Here is an 11,389-nt window from a genome sequence, read left to right as displayed (position 1 = left end):
ACTTGGAAAAAAAGGAAAGGAGAGGCTGTTGCTTTTCGTTGACCAAACCATCCCGCTCTGTAGGAACACGCTGGATGAACCAAGATCAACCTTTTAATGTTGCCTGCTGCCAACAACCATCAGCTACTGCCCAGGGTCAGGGCCCGACCGGGGCCACCTCTGTGCCCAGCAGCAATATGACATATCAAAGTATGCACTAGTAGACTGACATCGAACTATAATCTCAGGAAAAAGGAATCTTCCTTCCCTTAGCACCAAGAAATTATGCTTACTTCTTCCTCCTTTTTTACCCACTTACTATTTTGTAAAAATCAAAGGATCTCAGCAAAAGGGATGAAGAAAACCACTGAAAGGGGGGGGAGGGAGAGTGATGATGGTACCAGAACATTCACCCGAGGAGAGAAAAAATATCCTGTCACGTCTTCCCCAGGCTGGGCAACAACTTGGGCCACTAAGCAACCTGGGCTGAGCTACGTACACCTTCTCCTCAGCTCTTTCCCGTACAGTTCCTGAGTTTTCCTGGGACACACCTACACCTGGGTGCTGAGCATCACACAAGCATTTCCAAGCACACTGCAGTCACTTAGGGATCTTTCGGCACCTCCGCAGCTGAGACGATAGGTCCCTCCTCACCCTTTACACCTCAAAACCTAAACTTGGGACTTCTAACGTTGCCCAGGTATCTGAGGTACAAATCCCTCACTGGTTTAGGCTGTTAGTAGAATGTCACTGAGATTTTTTTTTTACAGCAGCAACACTCCACACAAGTGTAGAACACACGCATAATGAAGTCACACCTACTGTTTGGAATGCTCCATTTATTTCTAGCTTCCAAGGAAAAGACATGAATTACTACACTTGGATTTTTGTTCTACAGGAAGTTTTAACAACGGGAACAGGAAAAACATTCCAAGATATTAGTTGTAGGTCATGTAGCGGGGGGTAGCACTGAATTTTGCATACGATTTAATGACTTTGTTCACTGCTTCTAAGAAGTCTTTCTCGGTTGCGATTTTTCGACGTGCTCGGATAGCAAACATGCCTGCCTCCGTGCAGACACTGCGAATCTCAGCGCCTTTGAAAGACAGGGATAAACGAATTCAACACTGACCACCAGTGCAGATGAAGTGTCCAGAAAATTGTTGAAAAAAATAAATAACATCAGCTTACCTGTGCTATTAGGACACAGTCGAGCCAACAGCTCAAATCTTATGTCTCTTTCAACACTCATCGAACGAGCGTGTATCTTGAATATGTGAGTTCGCCCCTGAAAAAAAGTGGAGGATAGAAGTGTTCATGCCATGAAAGTGGTGATGACTCTTGGCGTACAGCTGTCCACACCCAGAGCAAGGGCAGATAGAAAACCAACTCATTTGCTCCCAGCTACAGTTTCCTGTGTCTGGATTAGCATGTGTAAGTGTCCATGATACTAAATTTAGAAAATATTTAAAGAGAACTTTAATAGTCGAAGTACCTCAAGAAATCTCTCTCAAAAGAGCCAAACAAAACACATTACAACTTTAGACCTAAATCACAGAACCGGTTAAAGGATTCTTTATCTGTTGAGTCAGGAATATACAGTGAATATAGCTATTCACCATGGCTTCTCGGCCAGGGATGGAATCTGTGCAGTGTGGGAAAATCTTTTTGGCACGTCTTTAATCCTCTAAATTTCCATGTAGTTTCACATAAATTAAGAGTGTGCTGCTTTTGTTAATTCTCGTAAACTGCTTCCAGACAATAACGCCGTAACTGAAGAAACGCACTGGTATCAGAATATACTCAGCTGTGAAAGAAAGCATGCTCACCTCCAGATCAGGCAAGCTGAACTCTATCTTCCTATCCAGCCTGCCAGGCCTCATCAGGGCTGGATCCAGAGTATCGGGTCTGTTTGTAGCCATCAGCACTTTGATGTTGCCTCGTGGGTCAAAACCATCCAACTGGTTGATGAGCTCCAGCATAGTCCGTTGCACTTCATTGTCACCCCCAGCCCCATCATCAAAACGAGCACCTGGAGAGAGGAGACACACGTTTCACAAAATAAGAGAGAGACCTTTAGGGCATGGAAGAGGTGTCACAGCTGCTACACAGTAAACACCTGGAAAATAATTTTAAATTACATACAAATATTTGTGATGATTTTAAAAAAGGCGTGAGGGGGTAATTTGAAAATGACACATTTCAACAAAAGAGTGAGTGGTGTTACCCATCAGTTATAATAGGCACCACATCTTCATCCCTTGTATGCAAGGGCCTGTCTCCCTGCCTAGTAACTGGCCAAGCTGATGAAATTCATAAATGCCGTTCATTTTTTTTGCCTCCCCTCAACCAAAATCCTCCCCCCAGTCTGTGTAAAAATTGTTCTACTTTCAAATGACCCAATTCCTTTAGGGGAAAAAAATATTTAATTTTCAGGCAGTAATAAAGATTTAGTATGTAGTTCAGAAGCTGAAGAGGGTTGAAGTTAGGAGTAGTTTTTGCAAAGACAATACAGAGATTCTTCACTAAAGCTGAAATAATCTGGGTGTTCCAAATGTGCAAAAATGAATTCTCACCTGGGCTAAATATGTTCAAACTATATAAACCATTTGTTGGTAGCTTCCCAGGCATGGGACATGCTGGTAGTAACTGTACTAAATTGGTATTTAAAAGCACATTTCTTGAAATGCAGAAACACGGATAAAGAATTACAACATGAAAAGAAAACCTGAAAGTTCTCCTATGAGATTAGAGATATACATACTACAAACATACCTCCAATGGCATCAATTTCATCAAAGAATATAAGACAAGCTTTTTTAGTTCTGGCCATTTCAAAGAGTTCACGAACCATTCGAGCTCCCTGGAAGCAAAAATCAGGACTTTCTTACAGATTCGAGGCATGTTAAGGGAAAACTGAAAATTCAACTTTTCGTGCTTCCAAACACTTCTAAGTTTCCAGTCGTAAAACTCTTTTATTTGCACACATATGTATAACTGAATATTCATAAATCTTAAAGCAATTTATAGAGGAGAGAGAAATTACTTGTCTCAAATTCAGAAGTACAGATGAAGTCCTTTACCCCAGGGCCAAGTGAAAAATAAGTGGCAGAGCTGGGAACAGAATCCTGATCCTAGAGTCCTCCCGACCTGCAGATTAATCTCTGCACTGCAAAATCCATCTCCTCAATGACAGCAAACTTCAGGTCTTATAACTAATTGCCTGATCTGCAGTGATTTGTTTGACAGTTCCTCCCCTCTCCTTGTCTCTCCAGCATGCAAATACATTCATCCATCACACCCACTATGGCATCTGGCCCCCACGACTGGAAATCTGCAAATCACTCCACACTCCACCAAGTATTTGCTCTTACCTCTCCCACGTACTTCTGCACCAATTCGGATCCAATTACCCTGATGAAGCAGGCATCGGTCCTGTTAGCGACAGCACGGGCGCAAAGTGTTTTGCCTGTACCAGGGGGCCCAAACAACAGTACTCCTTTGGGAGGCTCAATTCCAAGGTTAACAAATCTTTCAGGCTGTAATGGTGGCAAACAAAAGGCAAGGTTACGTGCAAGCTGAAGATTATGGGCATCAAAGAGTACACATGAATTAAGAAAATCATCAATGAAGAGCAATATAAACCAGGCTAGGCTGGATTTCACCTGTTAAAACTAGATGTCTTTTCACTTCGGTGTTCCCATTCAGCTACATTATCTTTTCTTTTTCAAAGGCTAACAGGTGACCAGAATACTTTCAAAATAATAGAAGTTTCAATCTGGAGGTTACTTACATGAAGCAGAGGGGTTTCAACCACCTCTCTCAGCTTCTCAATCTGCTCTTTACAACCACCAACATCACTGTAAGTGACGTCTGGTTTTTCTTCTACCTGCAGAACAAAAGGGCGAGGGAGAAGTTAACAGCCGGATGCTGCGTATCTCTCTGGGCTTTCCAGAGCCCACAACAAAATCCAGCCAAAGCAATCCAAATTACAAGACAAAGCAATGTCGTAATAAGTAAAGGCGGTTCTCACTTGCATCATGGTGACTGTGGGATCAATCTTTGGAGGCAAGGGGATATGGATTTGATACTTGTTTCTGTCAACCCTGGTGAGAAAGCATGAAGACTATTATTTTAACACTGGTTAATTAAACTGTCATGTAGAAACAACTCTGTAAATTAGAAGCTGAATTCTTAAACTGTTCTTTTCTCTGGCATCAAGACAGCCCAGCCCTTAAAGCTGATAGTCAGATGGGCTAGAAACTGGAATTCCTTCTGCAGAGAAGTTTAAGGTTTCCAAAAATACTAATTCCAAAGTATTTTGAAAACTAAACTTCAAAATATCCCACAGAGCAAACTAGCAAAATATTGATCCTAAAAGTTACAGGCTTCACCTCCTTAGTGAATGTTTCAAGTAGCCGCCCTGTGTGTAACCATGCAGACTGCCAAGGTGGAAGCAGGCTACGTGGGTTCCCTGGAAGCTGGGACTATGGAGACCAAAACTGAGAGGTTTCAGTCCATGATGTATGCTTCTCGTCAGAATGACATAAAAATCAAGATTCCAGCACAGCATGTGGGTGAGTTACTGTCTTCCAACAGAAAGACATTATTGTTATAATCTCAACCACTGCAAAAATATGAAATGGTAGTCCTTGACCTGTCAGATGATCAATGGATCAGATGAGAAAGCTTCAGTCTCCAGTAAAACTCGTAAGAACACAAAGATTTTTGCTTACCCAACTCTCATGCCTTCTTCTATGTCAGTAGGTGCCACCTGGTCACTGAGATCCACCACAAATTTGGCAAACTGCTTGACATTGATAATGTACTTGGGATCCTCAGAGTCTGCATTGATTATCTTTGTACACCTAATACGGAACATACAATTAACACCAGCAGGCAGACAAACTAACTGGCTTGCTATTTGTATAAGCATCAAGATGAGAGTCATATTTTCCAAATACACCAAAATAGCTATTGTACTTGTGATTCTAGTATTATAGCATCAGACAATGATTACAGGAATAAGTACAGGTATGAAGTACATAATACATCATCAAGCATAACACCATTCCTTTTTGACACAATGGAAAAAAGCACTTTCAATATGCCCAACACGTGAACCTTATTTTTTAAAGAAGTCTGTGCATAAGATATTGTTGTGGTTCGGGACAGACTGGTCACTGAGACGAACGACAGGTGCTGTCCCCCACCTCTTTTTACAGCAAAACCTGCTTTTTAACACTATGCAGCTCCACTGCAAAGAGGAAGAGTGCACCTACCTTGCAACTTGTAATGGTTGCTCGCTCTGGAGAGTTTGCTTATCTGCAGCCAGATCCCAAAGGGCAGGAGGAGCCAGCCCAGTGTCGGATTCCTTGATTCCTGTGTACACCACAGACAGGCTGAGGAGAAAGCAGCTAACTGGTATGCCAGCAATCCTACACATGTCAAGGACCTTAGACATAAGCCTACATGACTGTGCCAGCTAAACATGCAAATACCAGTCTAGCCATCTTCTAACACAATTTTTTAATATGGGGACGATTACAACCAAGCTTGAAAGAGATAAGCAGATTTCTGGAAGTTTCAGAAAAGGACTGAAACTCTGCAAGTGCTTTCATTGAGGGAAAGCTTTAGTGCAAGGTACCAAAAGCTAGGGCATTCACACAGATGGAAAAAATAGTAGTATTCTATTCTACTCTAAGGTAAATAACACTACTCCATTCTATTCTAGGATAAAAAAACTAATGAATCTTCCAAAACATGGATATAGAAAGTACCATCTCCATGACGTATTTGAAAGAACCAAGGATTTTACTGGAAAATAGAAATTGCAGTCTTCCTGGCAGAACTGAGGGCCACTAGCAATTAGCAACAGGGCAACAAACATACGTTGGTGAAACAAAAAAAGAAAAATTATGGAGCGAATTTATTTTTCTTGTAACTGCCATAACTGATCAGCTGATTTTAAACCAGCTGATTTTAAGTGCTAACTGCTCTGATACACATTTCTTTGCTATACAAGGACTGGTACCACGACTTAATAATACATTGGGTTTTTGCAGTCTATGGAAGTTCACTCACTATTTAAATGCAACTTGACACAAATCACAAGAAATTATCTAGTGACAGAAAAGGGCATTTTTTTCATGCTACTGTAATACATAAAAATCACAATTTTGAAGAAAAATGTGTTCAACTACAAAATTACATAATCATATGTACAGGTTAGCCCTGACCAGTCAAAAAGACCATCACCTACAAAGCAAAAATCTCATGTTACCAGAAAAAGAAATGTATCCTTTTGAGAAAAATAATAATAAGCCAATGCAGAAGTTGTTTAAAATCAGCTTCTTAAAACACTCATTTTGCTATATGTGTCTCTTCTATTGAAAGCTATCATAAGAAAGAAAGATACCAGTGAGTTCATTGATTTTCTTAAGTAGTTGTTGAATATCATCTTCCACTTGCTTGATCTGCCTTGAGTATGTGCTCTGGCCCTGGAAAAGAAATACCATGTAGATTTCGTAACTCAAATTATTTTATGTTTAGGAAAAACTGTCAATAGCTGCTGAGTGTCAAGATGTTCAATAGACTGTCTTGGTATAACAGCCAACTATTGATCACAGCCAAAAAAGACAGTGTTACGTTCCAGTAACAATATTTTTTGTTCGCAAAAATAGAGTGCAGCTACACACAAGTGACCAATTGCGCAAGTGGAAATTTTTCACATTCGTAAACTTCAAGGATCTGCTTTTCCTTTTAAACCAGTTCAGCCTTATGTTTTCAAACTATTTTTTGTAATGTTTAAAAAAGACTTAGTAAAAATTATATATAGACAGAATTCTGTATACATTATCTGAAAATCATCTGTATAAGTGCTTTAACTGCCTTACCCAACCTTTCTATCATCCGCAGAAGATAGCAGAAAGATCATGGGACAAACCAGAAGTTAGATTTTTACTTGTGATAAAATGCTTTAGTATCTTGCCCTGCCTAATGTGGGCAGATCTGGATCTGGTTTCCCTTTAGAAGATCTCCTCTGTATCGACTTGGCTACCAAAAAGAAGCCACAGTGGGCACAAGCCATATTTCAGAGCTTCATAAAGAAGTCTCAGTGTCAACAAAACTCAGACTTCCAAATCCAGACATACGCTAAGCTGCAAGTTTCATTTTTCCAGAGTTCTTTCACAGACCCGTGGTACTTTCTGGTGGAAGGGGGGAGATCTGCATTTTAAGCCTTATTATTCATGGAACATGACTCCTGAGATTACATTCTCTTTGACAAGGTCCGTGTATCCCTCACTAATAGTTTTTTAACAACATGTCTAAAAGCAAGTAAATTTGATGGGAGAAGCAATCTTAAAGATATTGTTCTTTATGAAACAAGAAAATTGGTTGTGAAAGAGCCCCAGTAAAGCTCTAAATGTTCCTGCCGACTGGAAAAGGGGAAACATAACCCCTGTTTTCAAAAAGGGAAATAAGGAAGACCCAGGGAACTACAGGCCAGTCAGTCTCACCTCTGTGCCTGGCAAGATCATGGAGCAGATCCTCCTGGAAACTCTGCTAAGGCACATAGAAAAGAAGGAGGTGATTGGTGACAGCCAGCATGGCTTCACCAAGGGCAAGTCATGCCTGACAAATTTGGTGGCCTTCTACGAAGGGGTTACAGTGGCAGTGGACAAGGGAAGATCAACTGATGTCATCTACCTGGACTTGTGCAAAGCGTTTGACACTGTCCCACATGGTATCGTGGTCTCTAAATTGAAGGGACATGGATACAACAAATGGACCACTCAGTGGATAAAGAACTGGCTGGACAGTAGCACTCAAAAGAGTTGCGGTCAACGGCTCGATGTCCAAGTGGAGAGCAGTGACGAGCGGTGTTCCTCAGGGGTCGGTACTGGGACCTGTACTGTTCAACATCTCTGTCGGTGACAGGGACAGTGGGGTCGAGTGGACCCTCAGCAAGTTTGCCGATGATACCAAGCTGTTTGGCGAGGTAGACACGCTGTAGGGGAGGGATGCCATCCAGAGGGAGCTGGACAGGCTGCAGAGGTGGGCCCATGCCAACCTCATGCAGTTCAACAAGGCCAAGTGCAAGGTCTTACATCTGGGTCGGGGCAATCCCAAGCACAAATACAGGCTCGGCGGGGAAGGGCTGGAGAGCAGCTCTAAGGAGAAGGACCTGGGGGTGCTGATTGACAAGAAGCTCAACATGAGCCAGCAGTGTGCGATCGCAGCCCAGAAGGCCAACTGTATCCTGGGCTGCATCCAAAGAAGTGTGGCCAGCAGGTCAAAGGAGGTGATTCTGCCCCTCTAATCCACCCTCATAAGACCCCACCTGGAGTACTGCATCCAGCTCTGGAGTCCCCAACATAAGAAGGACATGGACCTGCTGGAGCGTGTCCAGAGGAGAGCCACGAGGATGATCCAAGGGCTGGAGCACCTCTCCTATAAGGATGAAAGAGTTGGGGCTGTTCAGCCTGGAAAAGAGAAGGCTCCAGGGAGATCTTACTGCGGCCTTCCAGTACCTAAAGGGGGCCTACAGGAGAGCTGGGGAAGGACTTTTTACTAGGGCATACAGTGATAGGATGAGGGAGAATGTCTTTAAACTGGAAGAGGGCAGGTTCAGATTGAACATTAGGAAGAAATTTTTCACTTTGAGGGTGGTAAGGCACTGGCACAGGTTTCCCAGAGAGGTTGTTGAGGCCCCATCCCTGGAGGTGTTCAAGGCCAGGCTCGATGTGGCCTCGGGCAACCTGGTCTAGTGGGAGGTGTCCCTGCCTATGGCAGGGGGGTTGGAACTCGATGATCTTCAAGGTCCTTTCCAACCTAAACCATTCTACGATTCTACGTTAGACCCCTATGACAGACATAAAGCAAAACCAGAAAGTTTTCATTAGTTCCAAGCTAACAAAACCACCGGATTATTTTTAGGGTTGTGGGTTGGGTTTGCGGCTTTCTCATTGGAAGCAGAAAGGGAGAAAAGATTTTGGCAGGAGAGACAAGCATATTTACTAACTACACACTAAATACACAACCTTCCACACTTTCTTCAATTCCAAATAGAAATTTCTTTTTTTCTTCAACAATCTTGCATGTGTATGTTACTTACATAGGTTTTCAGCAAGGCAATATCTCCTTCATCCAGAGCTGAAACAAGACAGGAAAGACTTAGCTTCCAATTTTAAAAACAAAATCAGCAGTATCAATTCTGCTTCTAAAAGATGAAAACATACATTTTAAAGGGATTCTTTTGAACTTCTACTTTTTCACTAAACCAAAGTGGAACAAAAAAGTATCAGACATTCAAGAAAAACAAAATAGGGTCTCCAGCTACTCTCTTCAGTCCAAAAATCTGTACCAACCAGAACTCACACCAAGCAAACTACTTAAATGTTGCCTTGCTCAGAGTAGCTTACCGACCTCTGACTGTACAGAGAAGAATTGAATTGAAGATACCAAAACCTAATCTTTTAAAATTTTGTTTAATGTTTAAGAAAACATCAATGAAAAACTGCCACCACTTTCCCCCAGCGATGTCTCTCTTCCAAATTGCCCAGTATGAGCAAGGAACAGCAACCAAATCTAAGCTGGTCTCAGTAACAAAAAACTGCTGTAAACTACTAAAGCAGCTTGGAATCAATAACTAATACAATGCTGAGTTTTAATATCATGAAACATAAAACATGGGAATGGTCATACTAGATGAGATAAACAGCCTGGTCCAATATCCCTTCTCCATCAGGAAGGTCTACAACCATGACATATATATAGTGAACTCCCACTGCTGGGTCACAGATTGTTATTAACAGGCCCTTAAAAAATTCTCCTTACATGAATATTTTTGACAATTGTTTGAATCCTGTAAACTTTCAGCAGAATACACAGGAAGGAATCCCCTGGTTTAAATCAGCATTTACTTGACTTAAAACTTGGAATCTAAAAATTGTACCACCTCATTGGGCCTCAGAACTCCCACATCAGAACAAGCACCATCAGTTGTTAAATGAACAGGCTGTTGTACACAGACCTGCAGGATTGCTCCAGTGAACTCTCTCCATTACATATTACCCTTATTCCTTATTTACTTTCCTACTGTTTGTCATTTAGTAGACCTTTAACACTCCTTCTCCATTCCCCCAAAAGCTATCTCTTTTCCTGACCCAATGACTGTCTTCACCTTGAGCATCCCTGGTCCTCTGTTCTTCTCTCTTTTCCAATTCCACTGTACCTTTTTATGACAGAGGGAGCCCAAACCACACAGTATTGAAGATCTGGGTACAGTGTGTACTATACCATATTTTCAGGGGTTTTTTTTTGTGTTGATCCTTATTTCTTTCCTGATTCTTTGTACTAACCTATTGATATTTGATATGCACTGCTGTTACAATTTATAAATCTTTCTGGAGTGGGAGATAAAAAGGCAAATGAAATTCAAACGCAAGAAGCAATGGGTGATTTTCACACTATCCCCAGGCAAACGTGCCACTTCACTCTCTCCTGCTTCCCCTGCATTACTTATGAAAGCGGCAACACACAGGGTTTGACAGCCCCCTCCGCGGGACTCCAACAACGAAGAAAAAGCAATTATCGTGTTTTATTATGTAATAGGGGTCACGGCTGCTGACGGCCAGCCCTCCTCCCCCGCCCCGATCCGTCCTTTCCCGCGCTGCCCCGCATCTCCCCCGAGCGGGCAGCAGAGTTCACGGACCTGATTTTCCTCAGTTTTCCCTCAGAATCTATTAAAAACAACCTGGTGTTTAGATTTAACACCCCCGCACGCAGACCGCCCGCCCCCCCCGTCAGGGCCGAGCCCGGGCTGCGGACCGGGGGGGGAGTCGCTCGGGGACCGCCAGAAACCGCATTTGAGTTTTTTTAGGCCTTTTTTTTTTTTTTTTTTTTTTTTTCCCCTCCAGCCGCGCTCCTTCAACCCCACCGCTCCTGGAAACGAAATGGCGGCCGGCAGCACCGCCCCCACCCCGGAGCCTGGTGCCCGGCCGCGGCCGAGACACCGCTCGGGGAGTTTCCCCTCTATGAACACGGGGATCCCGACCCGGGGCTGGGGGAAGTGGGGGGCTGCCGGTTCCACCGCCCGTTGCCGTGCAGCAGCTACCGGGCCTGGGGGAGGCAGCAGGGCCGAACCCCCACCCGCACCGCCTCTCACCGCGGATGGGTTTATCCTCCTTCTCCTCCTCCTTGGTCTTCCTCTGGTCGGCGCCCAGGTAGTCCGGCATCCTGGCGGCCCCGTCTCGCTGCCCGCCCTGCCCCGGATGCGTTACGCAGCACGGCCGGGGCTTCCGGCCCGACTGGGCCGCGCCGAGGGGACACCAAAGGAGGGTGCACCGGCCCCTGTGCGCCGTCGGCCCCGCGCCACCGCCTTCTCCTTCCCCCCCGGCACCGCCAC

The 11,389-nt window shown here is 43.6% G+C and overlaps 1 protein-coding gene across 1 annotated transcript; it reads right to left on the bottom strand.

Annotated features, from left to right (window-relative positions):
• Positions 1–798: 798 nt before the first annotated feature.
• Positions 799–11,298, bottom strand: PSMC2 (proteasome 26S subunit, ATPase 2). The gene is made up of 12 exons (XM_082487164.1): positions 11,150–11,298; positions 9,098–9,135; positions 6,398–6,479; positions 5,262–5,361; positions 4,716–4,847; positions 4,013–4,085; positions 3,773–3,868; positions 3,354–3,518; positions 2,755–2,842; positions 1,809–2,011; positions 1,171–1,267; positions 799–1,075 (listed from the first exon to the last, which is right to left on the bottom strand). The coding sequence occupies exons 1-12, from the start codon at positions 11,217–11,219 to the stop codon at positions 918–920; spliced, it is 1,302 nt and encodes a 433-aa protein (XP_082343290.1). The 5' UTR covers positions 11,220–11,298; the 3' UTR covers positions 799–917.
• Between the last annotated feature and the right edge of the window lie 91 nt (positions 11,299–11,389).

The sequence above is a fragment of the Vanellus vanellus genome (genome assembly GCF_965231255.1).
Source record: "Vanellus vanellus genome assembly, chromosome: 1".
NCBI classification, from domain to species: domain Eukaryota; kingdom Metazoa; phylum Chordata; class Aves; order Charadriiformes; family Charadriidae; genus Vanellus; species Vanellus vanellus.
This window is presented reverse-complemented; position numbering and strand designations above follow the sequence as displayed.

Bases quoted from the DNA above. Each gene is read 5' to 3' on its own strand.
- PSMC2 (XM_082487164.1), bottom strand. From the start codon at position 11,219: ATGCCGGACTACCTGGGCGCCGACCAGAGGAAGACCAAGGAGGAGGAG. The intron at 4,848-5,261 runs GTAGGTGCACTC...GTTCCGTATTAG, and splicing joins CAACCATTACAAGTTGCAAG to GTGTACAAAGATAATCAATG. The intron at 1,076-1,170 runs GTAAGCTGATGT...TGTCTTTCAAAG, and splicing joins ACTGTGTCCTAATAGCACAG to GCGCTGAGATTCGCAGTGTC.